The sequence below is a fragment of the Rousettus aegyptiacus genome, unplaced genomic scaffold (assembly GCF_014176215.1).
Source record: "Rousettus aegyptiacus isolate mRouAeg1 unplaced genomic scaffold, mRouAeg1.p scaffold_m13_p_7, whole genome shotgun sequence".
Taxonomy (NCBI): domain Eukaryota; kingdom Metazoa; phylum Chordata; class Mammalia; order Chiroptera; family Pteropodidae; genus Rousettus; species Rousettus aegyptiacus.
In genome coordinates this window covers 16,297,622-16,315,664 of record NW_023416310.1, presented here as the reverse complement: position 1 = coordinate 16,315,664, position 18,043 = coordinate 16,297,622, and the positions used below count along the sequence as shown (strand labels likewise).

Here is an 18,043-nt window from a genome sequence, read left to right as displayed (position 1 = left end):
CTGTACCTTTTCTATGTTAGGTATGTTTAGGTACATAAATATCGTTGCGTTACAGGTGCCTACAATGTTCAGTATAGTCACATGCTGAACAAGTTTGTATCCTAGGAACAATAAGCTGCAACATAGACTAGCTGTGAGGTAGGCTCTACTAGCAAGGTTTGTTTAAGCTCACTCTGTGGTGCTCATACAATGACAAAATAATCGCATACGACACATTTCTCAGAACATATTTCTGTCTGTCATTAATTGGCTCGTGACTAGAATTAATTAATCCTTTCCCATGCTGGACAAAATCCCTTACTTAGAATGTTCTTGGGACCTAAGCAGTCTAAACGTGTGAATTCTTGAATATAAGTTCCTTTAGGTCAGGAACTACGTTTCATCATCCATACCCAGTAGTTTCCATGTGCCCGATACATACAATGCTCAATAAATGTTCGTCAAATTCAGCGAAATTACTGCTGTGTACTTTAGGCTGATTTGTTTCTTATCCCATAATGTCTCTTCAGTCTTCACAACTAAAAATTTCTTAAGGGTAGGATTCTTCTTGTCTTACTCTTCCTTTTCTCTACCACTAGAATGCTTGCTACGGATTTATATGATAGGTTCTCCACATGTCGGAAGGTCATGTTAATTTTTGTTTAAAGTCAAATTTTTTCCAGCCCAGCATAAACTATAAAGTGTCCTGTTATAGGAAATGGTCATGTGTTCTCTACATAAGATGAAAGTAGGCTAGTTGGAGTAGATTTCCTTTTATAGCCAATTTTATTTTCAGATTTAAATGGAAGGATATGTACTATATTTTTAGGATTCTGTTTACTTCAGGAGTCAATCAAAAATGTTTGAATTTAAAAATATTAAACCCAGTCAAATTCTAAACAAGTTGCTGAAGAAGTGGTTTTGGAACCTTGAGAAAAGAATGCAGTAATTCCAAGAGTCAACACAGGCTTACCACCTAAAATAAGTCCTGGAAAACACCTCCTTCTGTAGGTCATGAGATTATATGGGATAGCAAAACATGACAGACACGGAACATCTTGATTTACACAACACTTTAAACAGTGTTTCTCTTGATACTCTACTGGTGGGTCTGCAGCAAATCGAACACTTGTAAACAAAGAAGCATAGTGATTGAGCTTTATCCATCCGGAAAGCATCCCTAATAAACACAATAAAGGGCGTTTCCTTGACCTTTGGCTCTTTTATGTTTTTAATGCATGTCTCAGGTGGTAGCAGGAGAGAGAATCTAACATTTGTTCAGACGGACTACATTCCAGCCACCGTGCTGGAAGCTGTGCGCTCACTATTCATTTCATAGGAGACCTGGTCTGCTGATAATTCCAAGCTTGGTAGGAGAGCTAATACCACAAATGACAGATCCTAAATTCCAGAAACCAATCCAGTTAAAATTTGCTGCAGGAAATGTCATGGTCTTGCATTCAGGTTCAGAATAATCAGCTGCTTTGAGCCACAACCTATAAGGTCTGGAAATTTTGGTTTGGAAACAGTTTGCAGGAAAAGGATTAGGGGTAGCCTAGAGAGAAGTGGGGGGGAGGGGGCGAAGGGTGCCAGTTGATGACAAGTTCACAAAAAACCATGGTGTGTCACAGCTGCCTGAGGAGATAATGCACTAAGAGCCTACAGAGGAAGAGCCCAGGTCCCAGGAAGGGTTGATCCTAGCATTCCCTGTGTTGGCCAGACCAGTGCAGTATCAGCCCAGTATCCAGGAGCTGAAAGGAGCTTCAGGAAATTTCTAGCTGTATTTTTGTTGACAAATTTTCAGGCATCCACTTAAAATTTAAGTCCAGAGGAGAATGACCACATCAAGGTGAACACCAAGGACCAAAACAATAGAAGAATACTCTAACATATATTTTCAAAGCACTGTCCTATTCACTCGACCGTTCAATTTTTCCTGAGAGAGAGTCGATTAAATAGAGGAACCATGAACAGAGAGGTGGAGTGACTTTCCCAAACCCTGAAGCCAGTGAAGAAACCAGGTCATGAGTCAGGGTTTCCAGACTCTCAATCCAGTGCTCTTCCTTGGTGCCCTGCTGCCCCTCCATGGCAGCTCCCGGCCCACCCCTCACGCGGCCACTGCTCCCTTCGCGGTCTGGCCCAGAGAAGCTGCATAGCAGGCGAGGGCCATTTACATCTCTGCTTTCAGCAGAACTTAAGCTGGAGTTCACTGGGGAATGGTTTTCACTCAACACCCCACTGTCAAACCTGCCTTCTCTTCACTCATCTCTTGTGATGCAAGAGGTGTAAAATATGACCAAATGCAAACCTATGGTTCCTGCCAGCCCATCCCTCAGAGCTGTCCTTACTCCCAGAAACAATACCCTGGTTATCATTCATTATTTCTACTTCTTAGTATTAAAACCCTTTTAATACGGCATTGCAGACCACTGGGGAGTTTTAAATTTCGTGTCAGACCAGGATTTATGGGCCAGTTCTGAAATTTTACCTCTGGGGTCCATAGCTGCAATTCCCTCTTAATCGCTCTCTTAGACACCTCTGTTAAAAGACTTCAATTATTTCCACACAGTGGCCCCTGGGATTGGACCAGTCTGAATATTCAACTTGTGTCACCTCCTTTTGGAAGTGTGCACAGGAGGCTTTAGCCACATACGGGGTTCGAAGATGCCAGGTCTGACAAGCAGTTCCAGCAAGGAGCTTGGGGGTTCTTAGGAAAGGAATCTCCCCTCATAAGGAACTGCGAGTTCAGGGATCCTGCCTCCATCCACCCTGCCTTCCCACTGCCCAGTAGGAAGCAAGAGATTAATGCATTAGGAAGGGCACATTTGCCCATGCTTGTCATGAAAGCTGTACAATTCTGAGAACTTGCAAATACATATTGGGAATCCTTCCATGGGAAATTGTTTCAAGGAATATGATACAGAGAGTCGGGTGGGAGGCTCAGGGAGGGGAGAGGTCCTTCAGCTGAGCCCTTGAGGGCCCTGTGATGCTTTAAGAAAGTAAAAGCAGATGCTGTCTGAGAGGTTGTGCAGTATTGGAAGGGGCCCCCTACCACCACCAAGGACAGAGTGAGGACACCGGAGTGACAAGGAAGCTATGTCACAAAGAGGAGAGAAGAGCCGAAGTGACTGCAAGTTCTTACTCTGCTTCCAAAGACCTGTCTGGATCAGGGTGTAGTGAAGGGGGCTAAGGCAGAATGCCGGGGTTGGGAGTAGCTAAAGGAGCCCCCAAGTTCTGTCAACAGCCCTTCACAGAGTACATGAGGGATTGCCTGCCCTGGCCAGCATGGCCTGTCAGAAGGACATTAATGCACTGGACCAAAGCAAGAAGAGCCTTCATCACTCATTTAGTGCTTTATATCTGGTGACAGCAATTTGTATGGGAGAAATGCATAACTCTGTATCCAGAGCCACCAATGCTAAAAGGAGGTTTAATTGTGGACCAAAAACAGCTGCTTCTGCTGGGTAGGGGATCAAGTTCAGGCTTGAAAAGGGAAAAATTCGCCAGAGGCTTGGGAGAAAAACCAGGACTCAAAGCCTCATACACATGCTCCAAGTCCTGTCCTTGGGTAGAGACAGACAAGAGGGAATGAAACTCCCTGACCTTGGCAAGGAAGTGCCCCCAAGTTCTCTGTCAACAGCCCTTCGCAGAGCACATGAGGGATCGCCTGCCCTGGCCAGCATGGCCTGTTGAAGGACATTAATGGACTGGACCAAAGCAAGAAGAGCCTTCATCACTCAAGAGTGTCGATATTTTAATACGGCAACAGACTAAGCCAGTGCATCTCCAAACAGAGAGCAGTCACTGCAGGAGCATACAAAATGACTAATCAGGGGTGCTATTACCAAAGCTTCTTATGTGTAATACTAATTTAAAAGCAAGGCAATAAGTTTTACTGATATTTAATATCAGATTGGTGGGAGTACATGTGCATGCTCAAAAGATTTTTATAATAGAAGAAGATAAGTAGTACCGTCTTGTAAATTTGGTGATGTGTTTGATACCAAAGGATGCAGTATCATATGATTTCATTCAGTCTGGGGCTCCAGTCTTTTCCCTGCCCTCAGGCACATACCCACAGATGTACATGGAGCCAATTGTCTATGCTCTATCCCTGTCTACAAAACTGGGTTCCGTTTCCTTCTGCTTTTCATGCCTGCTTTCTCATCAGTAAAATGGGGACAGCGATGCGTTATCCCTGTCCTGTAAGAATTGATGTTTATTTTCGCACGTGTAATAATCCCAGGGGAGGAGGAGACTCAGATTTGTCCCACGCCTTCCTGCACATATATGTCCCTGCTAAAGGATGGCTCTGGAAATAGGAGGACACCATGGATCAGGCTCAACAAGTACCAACACCAGGCGGACAACGTGGCAGCCAATCCAGACGCTCTGAGGCCATTCCCGTGTCCAGAAGTCTGCAAGAGATGGGTAGGAGAGCACCAGGCTTGGAATCACAAGCTCTAGCACTTGCTAGCTAGTCATCTGAGCAAGCCCTGTAACCCTTCATCCAAACCACCTGGCTGTGTGACAGAGGGTATGAGAGTACCCGTGGCTTGTCACCCAGGGTGGCTGTAAGAGTCAGTTGAGAGGGTGTGTGTAGAAACATGGAGCCCCCTCAGGCAGAGCCAGTGGGCTGAGGCGGAAGTCTCACGGCTGCCAAGGAGCACCTCGCCTGCAGACCTGAGCCTGCTGAATGGAGGACCCATCCCTGCCCTGAGCCCAGCTCAGGTTTAAGTCTCCTGATATGCATGGTAAATGCTGTGATCCGTACACAGTGGGCCCTCAAGAAACTATGTCAGCTGTCTCGGGGATACCTCTCGGCTCCGAAATTGTGGGATCTCTGGCTGGCTGAGGCCATCCTTCCTCATCTTCTGCAGCAGCCCAGGAAACTCGGGGTCTTTAGAGATAGCTGTGAACTTGGAGTCTGGCAAGCCTGGTTTACATCTCAACTCCGTAACTTACTAAATAGAAAACAAGATAATTTACTTGCTGGACTCTCAGTTTCCTCGTCTGTGCAGCAACTCCTACCCCTTACAGCTCCTAAATGCATTAAATGAGATAGCAGTGAAGAGTTCCTTCACAGGCTGACGCAGCATTGGCATTCAAGGAGTGGCAGGCATTATAATAATTATAATAATTTAATAGCAATATTACAATTATTACCGCCACTGCTTGGATGACACCACTGGCAGTTTTCCAAAGCCAGAGATGCTCGCAGACAACAGATTCCTTCCACAACCCCCAATCTGTGAGCATGACGAGCCGGAGATGTGTCCACTGCCTGCTTTGTGCCCCTTGAATCAAAGGCTCGGACAGTTCTGAATGATGTCTCTGAACGTGCTCCCAGCTGTCAGCATGCTTCAGACCACCCACAGCGCTCCTACAAGCCGGGAGGCGCTTCCCAGCCTTTGTTACAATCAGTTCCTGAAGTCCTCTGTCCTTTGAAGATGCCATAGACTGAGAAGGAGAAGAAGGCTTTTGTTCTCCCTCCTGGCTTCATGAGAAACTTGCCAAACCATTGGGTAGGCTCCAGCTCCGTGATCTATGAATAAAAAACAGCAAAGAGATGGGTTTTACAACTTTTTCCCCAGGAGTCAGTTTTTATTTACTCTTTGGAGATTTCTGCTTGCTCTGGTTTTGACAAAACTGTATTGCAGCCTGGCCAGTGCTGTGGTGACATTTATAATACAGTGCATATCCAGGCAGCCCTTTCTAAGACACTTTGCATACATGTCTTGGGAAGTAGGTAAAGGAAGATGGGCTATTTTTGTCTTGTAAGTGACTGTTCCCCAAGCCCTCATTAATGAAATATATTACCGAAGGACTGAACCAGCCAACAATGGGGAGCCTGCCCTTCCCAGAAAACCGCAGCTTCCACCGAACAGGGCCAGGGATAGTGTCAAAGAAGTCTGAGAGCGCAGGGCTTTCTTCTGTAAATACATGAAGTCCGAGAGGACTCAGGAGCGGGGAGGACAGGTTGGCCCCATACCTGGGGATTCTTGTTCTCCCCACCCCAGCCCAAATCTTCCTGGCTCTCCCCTGTGCCTCTGCTTCTAGCAGGCCCAGCATCCCTTAAAAACTCCAGGTCGCTATTTTGAGCTGACCCTCTAATGTCGTACAAAAAATGTTAGTGGTGGTTCTAGCCCAGAAATTGGCTCCCAGGCGAACACATTATTGGCACAATCTGAGGGCCTCTCAAGCGGTTCTGTCCGTCGTGTTCCAGAAAGCTCCCACATAGCTGACATGGTAGAAGCCTAAATCCAATTCCAGTAGTCTCCTCAAGCATGGCTTAAAGGCATGAGCATTACCTTGGTGAAACTGATGGGCCCATGATTCCTGGGCTTTAGTAAGCACTTCCAAGTATCATTCTGCACTGGTCCTCCCTCAGGATGGTGATATTATTTATCTGGGAGGCAGAGATGAATGTGTAGAAAAACATCCTGCACTCTTTCTGGCCCCAAGAAAAATGGGGCTTCTCCATGAGAAATGAGTCATATTCTCGGCAGCCTGTGGCTGCCTGTCATGGACCGGTGTTCACACAGAAAAATGGTGCTTTTTATCGATGTTAAGTGAAAATAATTTAAAGTTTATTTCTCCACTTAGTGAGGATGATTTTGAACAAGCCACTTTATTAGTTTGCTAAGGCTACCATAACAAAGCACCACAAATTAGGTGGCTTACACAGGAAAACTTTTTTATCCCAGTTCCGGAGGCTCCAAGCTCCAGGTGTTGGCAGCGTGGTTCCTTCCGAGGGCTGTAAGGAAGGATGTGATCCACGCCACTTTCCCCGTTTCCGGTGGTCAGTTGGCAGTCTTTGCCATTCCTTGGTTTATAGATGCATCGCTCCGATCTCTGCCTGCATCTTCACATGGCATTCTCCATGCGTGCCTGTCTGTCTCTATGTCCAGATTTCCCCTTATTATAAAGACCTAGACATATTGGATTAGGGCCCATCCTAATGACCTCATTTGAACTTGATTAGCTTTATGAAGACCCTGTTTCCAAGTGAGGTCACATTCTGACGCACTGGGTGTTAGGACCTCGACATATCTTTTTGGGAGGACATAATTCAATATTGTGTGGGTATACGAGGTGGCTATATTCCCAGACATCAGTCTTCGCTACCACATGAGAGGATTAAACATGGTGGTTTCCAGTATTCACGTCAGTCATACGTCTTGCAATCTACCAATAATATCACTATCCACGATAGTTGCCACAGTACAGTACAGGAGCTGTAGCAGGGTCAGTGTGCCCCTCTGTGCCCCAGGGTCTCAGGACATGATTCGCCAGGGCCTCTGGCAATTTCCTTCACATCTCTAGATGGCCACTCCAGCAAAGGGGTAGGACAGGAGCAGCGTGGGGAACAGGGGATCATCTTCAATGGACACAAGTTCTTATCCTCCTCACCAGGTCCCTGCAGCCTGTTGTAGCTAACCACTGTCCCGGCCCCAGAATTTACTTACAAAGCCCCAGGTTATGGCCTGGCCTAGCCTACCACATAAAATTTCAGCAGAGTTATTTGGCTTGGCTGGAGATTTAAGACTGAAATGGAACCTCTGAGCTTGGGCGGCAGCATTTTGCTTGGCTCAGAGGCTCGCATATTGAACCAATCAATGTGTTAATGCATTAAATGGCATTTAGATTGGCTCTCTAGAGAGCAGGGTGGGTGACAGGATATCATTTGAGCATGGGCAGGGAGGACTGGGAAATCCTAGGCATTGAGCTCTGAGGCGGGGTGCAGAATAAAAGCCGCAAACTCAGTCCCACGTGGTACTCGGGGTACGATCTAGAGGCAGACCGGGCTGAAGGAGAGCGATCCTGCAGAAACAGCCACGTTTCAGCTTCAGCGTTGTCTTTCTCCTTCTCCCTGGGGAGGATATAATTTAAAAAAAAAAAAAAAAAAAAGACTACATTGAATTGGCCTGAAAGAAAAGATTGTGTTTGAAAAGAACAGATGGTGCTAAAGAGTTATTGGAAAGGAGAGAGTTAGGAAACCAAATTCCAGATCCCCCTGGCTGCAGGTGGGTGATGTGCCCAAACCTCCTCATGGAAAGAATTAGACAGGCAAATGGTTACTGGGGCACTAGAGAAGATCCACCGCCAGAGAGATTGTCTGACGGATCTGTGGAGTGAGGCCTCCTGGGCACTCTCATGCCTATTCCTATAATTTTAAATGCTTTCTGGAAGGCCAGCACCAACCAGCCTCTCCCTCCTCTCGCTTCCTCTGCCCGGAATCCAGCTGAGTCCTCCACCCGGTCCCCTGGTGAGGCGTGTTCAGCAGATGCTGGAGGAGGTCGTGGCTTGCCTGGGACCTAATTCACGACTCCGAGGAACTCAAAGAGGAACTTCAGGCTTCTCAGGGTCTCTATTCTTGATTTGGAGAAAATCTCTCTCTCCTGATTTTTGGCCTGGATAATCAGGGGGTCCTTCCTTTAAAAAAAAAAAGAAAAAAACACTAGTGAATCCTCTGTGTATTTCCTTACACAAACTAGAACAAAGCAGAAGTCCTCTTAGAAAATAAGCTTGGAACCCATAGTTGCTTGGAAATTAATTTCCATCCTTAAACATTTTTATTTTAATGTGAAACTTCTAAATGTGTGCTAATTCAGCAATCTGTTGATGTAGGGCCAAGACCTTTGCTTCCAGTTTAGGTCTGTTGCGTAGAGTCCGCACTGTCTTTCCGCATAAATCACGTGACACCACCACATCCACAGTTTTCAACTTCAATTCCTCTAAAACAGAAATAATTTTAGAACACTTGTAAACGAATCTGAAGGCTTTCTGGGTTTTTAAGATTTTTTTTTCCCTATCTTTTCCGTTGCTCTGTTCTCACCTAATTAAACAATTATTTTTAGTGACTTACCACTAGTCTTTACAAAAGTAACTCGGATTTTTCATGCTCATGTCACAGCAACTTAATTAGTATAACTGGCATAAAGAGGCCTGGGAACAAACGTAACTGACTCTCAAGTGATAGGAGTAGAGGTGTAGGAGTGTAACCTTGAACATTCAGTAACCCTGAACGTTCGGAGGGCACAAGGTGTCCCATTGAATGTAAAATGCAGAGATTGTGATAATTCACCAAGCAAATTGATCACATGGAGGACAGTTAAGAATGCTTTTTCTACTATGATATCCTTCAGAACTTTGGCAATGATAAGTCTACTTCTCCTCACCCCAACCCCAGTGATTTAGGGGCTAGGTGTATAGAGGTAGACTCTCATCCTCTCCTTCCTAGTCTGGTACACAGAATGAAGAAAAACATCTCAGCCGAGGACCTGGGCAAATGCCTGCCTCCCAAGAACCTGTGTATTAATCCAACCTTGATCATGCTGATGTGGAACTTTATGAGGAATGGGACAACCTGGGGCAACGCTGGGAGAAAGCCACAATATTTTTTTGGATGCATCCTTTTCTGAGCACTGCTCTTCCTCAGATACCCACCAACCCACTCAAAAGCTCTTCTAAAAAAACTAATCATTCACATGAACAAGTTTAAGCAAATGTGTAATATAGTAGACAGTGCAAGAGTTTTGAAAATAAATAGTCTTAGGTTCATGTCACCTCTTACCATTTACTATTTGAGCCAGTCATGTAAACCCTCTGAGCCTCTATTTTCCCTTTTAAAAATACGAGTGATAATATCTGTCTCATGCATTTATTGTAAAACTTGAATGACATAAAATAAAATAGATGCCTTAAATCCTTTCTGGAATGAGGCGGAACATAAACATGCACACAAACAAATGAAATCTGACACAATGTTCCCTGGGATATCTGCATTTGTACATTTGTCTCCTCATCTCCACATGAGGGAATGAAAGGAGTCCCCAAAATCTTGGTGCTCTGGGGTTGCAGGCTCTTCCCAGTCTTCAAAATACCATCATTCCTTGTAAGGTCACCTGCCACGCTAGGTTTAGGAGAAAAAACGCAGCACAATACTAACCTTACTAGCTAATGCTTATTGAGCATTAGCTAAGGATTCTACAAGTCTTAAGCCATGTAATCTTCACAATACCACTATAAGCCTCTCTGATCACCCCCACTTATTAATGACAGACCTCAGACACAGAGAGGTTAAGTTAGGTAGCTGGCCAGAGGACACAGCCAATAAGAGGCAGAATTAAGATTATAAAGCAATAAGTCTGGTTCCAACATTTAAATTCTTAATCAACATATTTCTCTTGAAGGAGGGAAGTGGAAGAGAAGGAGTAAAGGAGAGAGGGAGGGAGGGAGGAAAGGAAGGAAGGAAGGAAGGAAGGAAGGAAGGAAGGAAGGAAGGAAGGAAGGAAGGAAAGAAAGAAGGAAGGAAGGAAAGATGGAAGGAAGGAAGGAAAGATGGAAGGAAGGAAGGAAAGATAGAAGGAAGGAAGGAAGGAAGGAAGGAAGGAAGGAAGGAAGGAAGGAAGGAAGGAAGGAAGGAAGGAAAGATAGAAGTTAAAGAGAAGCCAGGGGAATGAGTCCAAGACCATGCATTTTTTCTTAAAAGCATGAGAAAAGAATTAGGGGAAACACACATTGGAAACACCTTCTTAGCCTCCGCCCTGGGAAAACAGGGCCACCTTCCAGATCCCTGGCACCTATACAACATCGCTGGTGAGAAACCAAAAGTGCTTTACAACTTCCAATGCTAAGATCTAAGCCAAGTCCACCTGCAGCCTCAGGGAGCCCATCTCTGTCTCAGCACCCTCTTTACCCGCTCAGTTCTTCTCCAGCAGAACCAGAAGCCACCCTAAGTCTCAGGGCAGCTCTTTTCCATCCTGGGCCACTGGGAGCCATAGCCTGAATCAACCTCCAACCTCATTTCCGTCCAGAGCTGATCTTTTCCAGGTCTTAGTCGTCTAACTTATGGGAAATTGTGAAGGCCAAAGGAATACCAAAGTCAAGGCTACTTGGATAAAAGACCCCATGTCACATGCCAAGATTTATTATTATTACAGAAAATTAATTAGCAACAAAGGACTCTACACTAAATTTTACATTGATCTGTCATTTTTTCCCTATCTCCCATAAAAATGCTTTAAATGCAGGTTGATTTAATTTAAGGAATCAATAAAAAGAGCACTGAATGGTTTACGTTGGCTGCAAAATTACCACAAAGTACATTTTAAGAAAAACTTGAAAGTTATGTGTATGTGTTTTCTTTAAGGTAAGATTAGAGAGAGTAGTGCAGTTGCCTTTTTTTTTTTTTTTTTTTTTTTCCTGTATTGATCTAGACGAGCTCCCACGGGCTCTGTTCCTTGTTTCTAACAAATCTTTACGCCTTCGCACTCACGTCCAAACACTCGTCAAGAGAGAGTCTTAGCAAAGAGACCTGTGGAAGAAAGTCGGCTGTGTGGCCTCAGCCTTGACAGTGTTACACAGGGTGATAATGATAATCGTGACTGAGCTCTACACGAAAGAGACGTGACTGGTTGTCTAACTAACGTGGTTCCCATCGTCCTCGACCTAACCTATGAGCTTGGCTGTCCTGGCAAGGGTTAGTCACCACCTGAATGACTTAGCCCTGGTGACCACTACCAAGGCACAAGCCTGGCCACATCGTTCAGCTTCAGGTCCCCAAGCGTGTGTACCGGGGCCAGAAGTTGAAACAAAGCCTCAGGAAGACACAGTTTCTAACCTCATGAAGCTTTAAAGGGCAGTTTAAGATCATGTTCATAACCTACAAACTCCTAAATGTCAGAATCTTTTCTGATTTAATAGAAAGGGGTTGATGCATTTGTTCTCTCAGTCACCAAATATTTGTTGAGCATCTATGATGTATCAGGCACTGGAGACACAATGATGAATGATCCATCATCCCGTCCTCAAGGAGGTTGGCGGGGAGTCAGGGGTAAGACACAGGAACCTCCCGTAGAAGCCAATGGAAAACATCGACTCCCGCCAGACTGGACCACTTGTTCTCTGAACACGTGGCCTGCATGGCCTCTGCTCATGTGCTCATGCCAGCCTGTCTTTCTGCACTGCCCTTTTCCTATTCCCTTCATAACCCATCTTCAGGGTGTACCTCTCCTGATCACGAGTTCAAGACACCATTTTGCCCTCTAGTATATAGTATCTACACCACTTACTTACCTCTTCTATACTGCCATTCACTATAAATTTTGGTGCACATTTTTACTCTTTCTGACTAGTCTATAAGCTGCTGAAATGCAAATGTAAAGCCAAACCTTTAGAATCCCCAGAGCATTTAATACTTTATCTACTGTGCAACAATGCACCAATAAATACCTGAGAAATGGAATTCAATTCAGCAAATTCTGACAGAGATCTAGACATGAGACATCTTTTCACATGCTACAGGAAGCTGGAAAAGTAAATAAGAGCTTTTACTATAAGTGAGATCAGGTACTTTGGAGGGTTCTAGACAGAAGGTTGATCTGCTGTCATAATCCAATCCTAATATATTTTGTTATAAGGAGTTTCAACACAATTTCTTGGGGTTATGCTTAACGTATGAAGATTCATTTAACTAAGAATTGGGAGTGGAGTTAAACAAATAAGGTGGCTGCTATTCATAAATCACAAACGTCTTTCCTTCCTTCTTTTCCCTACTGGAATTTCATAAATGAATTGAGATGCAGATAGTTTCATGGACCAGTGCCATTCCATGAAGAAAGCTGTGGTCTTCTGTAAGAATATCTCCTCCTTATTGAAACCTCAATATATTCCTTTGCATGCTTTCTTCTCACAAATCCTCACAATATAGCAAGCTAGGTCTGTCTCATGACTTCCCTTTAAAAATAAGGAAACTGAAGATTAGAGAAATTAAGTCATCCGCCCAAGTTCACTTAGCTAGTTAAAGGTAGAGCTACGAACAATCTAAGCCTCATGGTATTGCAACAGTTAAAACCATCTCCAAAAAACATTCTACTGAATAGCATGTAGGGTTTGAGGGCTCACTTTCGTGAGCCAGCCTTACATCAATATTACGTGTATTGGATTGTCACACAGCAGCAAGATGGTGCACATTCCTCTGTCTTGTCAACTGCCATCCATGGCCCTCGCATGCTGTCAAAAGTGCCCCTTCATTCTAGGCTTGCAATGACTTGGTGCCTTTGTCCTCTTGAGATGACTGCCAACCCTTCAATCTCATCAGCAGCTTGCCTCACGTCAGACATGCCAGACATTTTCCATTAAACATGCAGAGACTAACCTGGCATGGAATGGTGGGAGCCTTAGAGGATTGTGGGTTTTTTTTTTTCCCATGCCATAGCTTCTTATGACTTTTTGTTTTGTGTGTGCATTTTCTGATATTGTATTTCACTGTCTGACTGGCCTTTCTACTTAAAACCCAGACTGATGATTCTTCTAGCAATGCTAAGTAGACATATCTTTTTGTATCTCTGTTATTCTAGTGATATGAAAAGCAACTGAATACACAGACTGATTCATAGTCTGCATTGTCCCTTGTTCTTGCAGTCTGGGAACAATAATATACTTGATTTTAATCTTAGTTCTACAGGTAACCAAATGTGTGACCTTGGTCAAATCTCTATTTCTCGGAGGGGGTGGAACTGAGCTCCTTGTAGAGATAAATCTGGGGTTGGTTTTTTTTTGTTCTCGTTTTTGTTTTTTTGACTGATCACTCTTTTTTCACCTTCTGTAGAGAATTATTTGTCTATGGAAGCTTTCAGGGCTTTCATAGTGTTTTGTCACTAGGACTCCTGCAATTTGCAAGAGAAGCATAGGCATCAGATCAACAGGGGACCTTGGAGAACTTTAAATCCAATACCCACATTTTGCTGATGAAGAAATAAATCTCTAGGAGGTGCAGGGACTTGCCCGAGCCCATGCAAATCAGGACCAGAATCTGCAACTCACTCCCAAATGAGCAGTCTTTGTACATACTACTTCCAGCCTCCAGGTCAGAAATGAACCTTGATATTTACAAACTAACTCTCCTGCCTTTTTGATGGACTCTAATTTATTCATTATGATGAAGCCACCAGCGAAAATGTGTGGTTAGTTTTTTTCCTCAGCAAATTCATGCAAGTTGAAGACACTTTCTCTGGCTAAGAATACAGTTGATCAGAAAACATCCCAAATTTCAGGCATTCACAGTAAAGTGCCTTGTTCAGTGTCTTTGGGCAAATGAGGGACAGAGCCAGAACTGGAAGTGGAAAGTTTCTGAGGGACTCCTGGAAGATAATGGATGGTGACAGTTTGTTCTTACAGTCTTCTGGCTTCACAAAGTCCAGATGGATGTCCCATACTGTCAAATTGATTGATCGAAGCACCATTGCTAAAATGTTCTCAAATCCCCAGCACATGGATATGACTGCACATTTGTTTCTAGGAGACTCTAGGCCAGAACATAACCTTCCCTCTTGCAAGCACTAGCAGAGTTGCCACCAGCTAAAGATGAACATAAGACCCTAATGAGCAAGTTTCATGACCACTGGGATGTAAGAAGAGAAAGCTTGGGTTTGTTTTTCATTGGGTTTTTGGCTGTCTCTTAAACAAATCTGACCCCAGGTATAAGCTTGCCCTTTTCTGGTTCCAACTTTCCTGGTTATGAAATACATGTTTGCAACTGCTCTGAAAGTTATTAAAGTTTCGGCGGTAAACTATGGGAGGCCAGAGAGTTTCAGAAAAAAGTTATTGCATCAGTAACTCAGAAACTAATTCCTAAAACTCTTGACACATTTATCCAGAGGGCTAGTGCCAATATAGAAATGGAAATCATTGTCAAGGGCCACTGTGTACCTGGAATTAAAATCCATCATTCCTCAGAGCAGAGAGCTATGTTTTGGCAGGATATGAATAGTCATGCCTTTCACTATCATCTTTCCTCAAAAATAAGGTCCTTTATTTTTCAGGAGAACAAGAAAAATTCTGCTTGCTTTTTTTTCTTAAGAACCCCTCGTTTATATTTTCTTTTCAAATATTTCTTTCTTTGACAGTTCTACATTTAAGCCAAAAGGCCTCCTTGTCCTTATTCAATTGCACTGGTTTTATTTTGAATAGAAAACCTGCTGGGTACAATAACAGAACAAACTTTACAACAGCAATAATCCCTTCTATAGCATCTATTGTGGGGAAACTTAATATACTTTTATTAAACGGTTAAAGCATTGGCTCTAGTGATCTGAAGTAACTACAGAAGAGCAGAGGAAGGCAATAAAACTACCTCCTTCACTCAACAGACTCCCACTGCAGGCCCAGCAACATGGCTGGGACTAGAGACTCAAAACTGCCACCCAGGAAAGCCCCACTGAAAGACCATTGATTGCCTTAGGCAATGCCTTCATCCCCCAAAGTTAGCAAAGCCGAAAAGACTTGATGAGCGCCAGTGTTGCAACCAAATGGAGGAGTGAGTCCTCGAACTCAGTGTTGGAGGATTAACAACAAGCCCCAGAGTTTTAAATGTACGTGCACTTTGACTCGGGTTCTAAGAATTTGTTCTAAAGGTTAGCTTCAGCATGATCATAAAGAGGAAAAATCAGGAGAATGCGCAAACCATTAAAAATGCAACCATTGGACTGATCATGTAATCTATATTCATGGTCTCATAATAGTAAAACATACCATTGACTGGCAAAGTGCAGTCACAGACAGTATATGCAGTACGGGCTTATTTATGTAAAATCACAGCTGAAAGGCTGTTCACTGAGGTGTTGACCATGGTTATCTCTGAATAACGAGCTTCTGAATGACATTTACTTTTCTTGATCAACTTTTCTGAATTGTTGGATTTTTAACAATTTTTATAGTGAGCATCACTTTATTCTTGAGGGAGCTTTAAATTTTTTTAAAACAGAAAGCTATTCTTTTCCTAAATTCCTTAGCAGTTACACTGCCATACCTAATCCCAACCTACAAGACAGTATGAGACCTTGTGATGCGTTCACACTGTTCACACATGTATACCAGTCCCCCTTGTTCTCAGGAATGACTTCTAAGCGGGTGCCTGAAGTCATGAATAGTACCGAACCTTATATATACTATGCTTTTTCTTACACGTGCATACTTACGATAAAGTTTAGTTTATAAGTTAGGCACAGTAAGAGATTAACAACAACTACTAATAAAATAGAACAATTATAACTATGTACTGTAATATAAGTTATGTGGATGGCTTTTGGGGCCATTATTAAGTAAAATAAGGGTGACTTGAATGCATGCACTGTGATACCATGACAGTCAGCCTGATAACCCAGAGGGCTGCTAACTGTCTAAGGGGTGGGTCGTGTATACAGCCAGGATTGGCTTCACACAGGGAAGAGTCACATCTTGGGCGGACAGAGCAGGACTGTGCAAAACTTTATCACACTACTCAGAAAAACGTGCAATTTAAAACTTATGAATTGTTTATTTCTGGAATTTTCCATTTACTCTGAGTAACTAAAAAGACAGAATGCAAAACTGTGAATGGGGGAAAAGCAGTGTACATATATCAATTTATACACTTAAAGTCATCAGACTGTGCCCTTTTCATATGTGCAATCTATTTGACATCAATTATACCCCAATAAAATTCTTTAAAAGGAAGAAAAATAAGAAATAATCCATTGTAATTTCCATTTTTCACACAAAATTGTCAAAATAACTATATACTTTTAAAAACCTGAGTCAGTGTTGGAAAGTAAATTTGATGTTCTACTCAGTGACAGGAGGCTATTCCAAGAGGTTAACAGCCTGAGTGAGGTGTAAAAATGTTCATTTAGCTTATTCTCTGTTCTCCCACGGGATCAGCGTCCTTGATTACAGATGGATACAGGGCTCACAGCTTGACCTGCTGTTGTCTTTTTCTGTTTTGCACCTTTTTGCAGAGTTCACGTCAATCTTAGGTACCTTTTACCCCAAAACACATGCTTCAGAGCACTTGAATTTTCCTGTAGTAACTAAATAGCCTTTGCTACCTTCCCTTAAGTAACTATATAGCAAACCTGAGGATTCTGAGACTTTGGGATCAGACAAAACTCTGAAAGCCAAGCATTCTTTCCAGAGATAATTATGAATAGACAGATAATTGTTTTGAAGACTATTCCTTCACTCAGTTGCCAGGTTTTCTCAACTATATATATTCTTTTCCTGTAAGACTAACTACTGAAATAGTTCAAAGGTTAGTAATTGCTGAAAGAGAATATCTCTCACTCACACACACTGACACACACACATGTGCGTGCGTGCAAAACCCATCAGTGGCCACAGTGGGTTTGAGAATTGGGTCTCTGAATGAGCTGGATGAGGAAACAAACGTTTCTGTGCTGCTCTCAGGGTCACTGTCTTCAGAGCCACCGAGGGTTTCATCCCTTGAAGAATGTGAGCCCCGAAGCCACTGCAGGAGCACGCCCTCTCCGCAGGTTAAGTCCGCTTCTCATCACTGTTTTTCTGTTTTTGTTTTTGTTTTTTTTTTTCCAATGCAACCAGTTGGACAGTGCTAGAGGGAAGAATTGGGCGCCCAGAGAACCCGTTTCGAGTGGCTCTGGAATACATCTCAAGTGGAAACCGAAGCTTATCTGCAGTGGACTTCTTTGCCCTGAAGAACTGCAGCGAAGGTATTGAATCTGGTTTTCCCCTTCACTCCTTAATAGCTCGTTGTCTCAAGTGTGTCAGTAACCCGCTGCCACGATCAGCTGGGAACGTGCACTCTCCTATAGCAAAGTCTGCAGTGCATAGGGGCTCATTCTGAACGTTCTCTAGTGCTTCATAGCCCAGCTAATCAATTTTCAAAGACTGAGTATAACATTACATCTGCTTAACTTAAAACTCTATCAAATAGAACATAGTCTTTATTAGATAATATATTAACTTAAATTTCCTGGCTGCAAGATGATTTCAGATATTTTTTTTGTTGTTGCTGTTGTTTTTGTTTTTTATTGTAGAAAGTTTCAAACGTATACAAATAAATAGAATAATACAATGAACACTCATATGCCCTCGACCCAGTTTCAGTAATTATTAACATACTACCATTTTTGTTTCATTTATATCTCTTTTTGCTCTTTACTCCACCAACTTGATGATGGTTGTTATACTTTGTTTTTCCTGAGGCAGAATTTACAGCTAAGTATTTGCAATGATTTGGTTTAAGCTATTATTAAGGGACAAC

General features: G+C 43.1%; 1 protein-coding gene across 1 annotated transcript in view; it reads left to right on the top strand.

Annotated features, from left to right (window-relative positions):
- The window catches only part of ALK (ALK receptor tyrosine kinase), a 598,490-nt gene that overhangs the window by 430,433 nt on the left and 150,014 nt on the right, over positions 1 to 18,043 (top strand). The window contains exon 5 of the mRNA XM_036224695.1: positions 17,362 to 17,489. Coding sequence (XP_036080588.1) covers positions 17,362 to 17,489 — 128 coding nt within the window. The remainder of the gene's footprint in view (positions 1 to 17,361; positions 17,490 to 18,043) is intronic.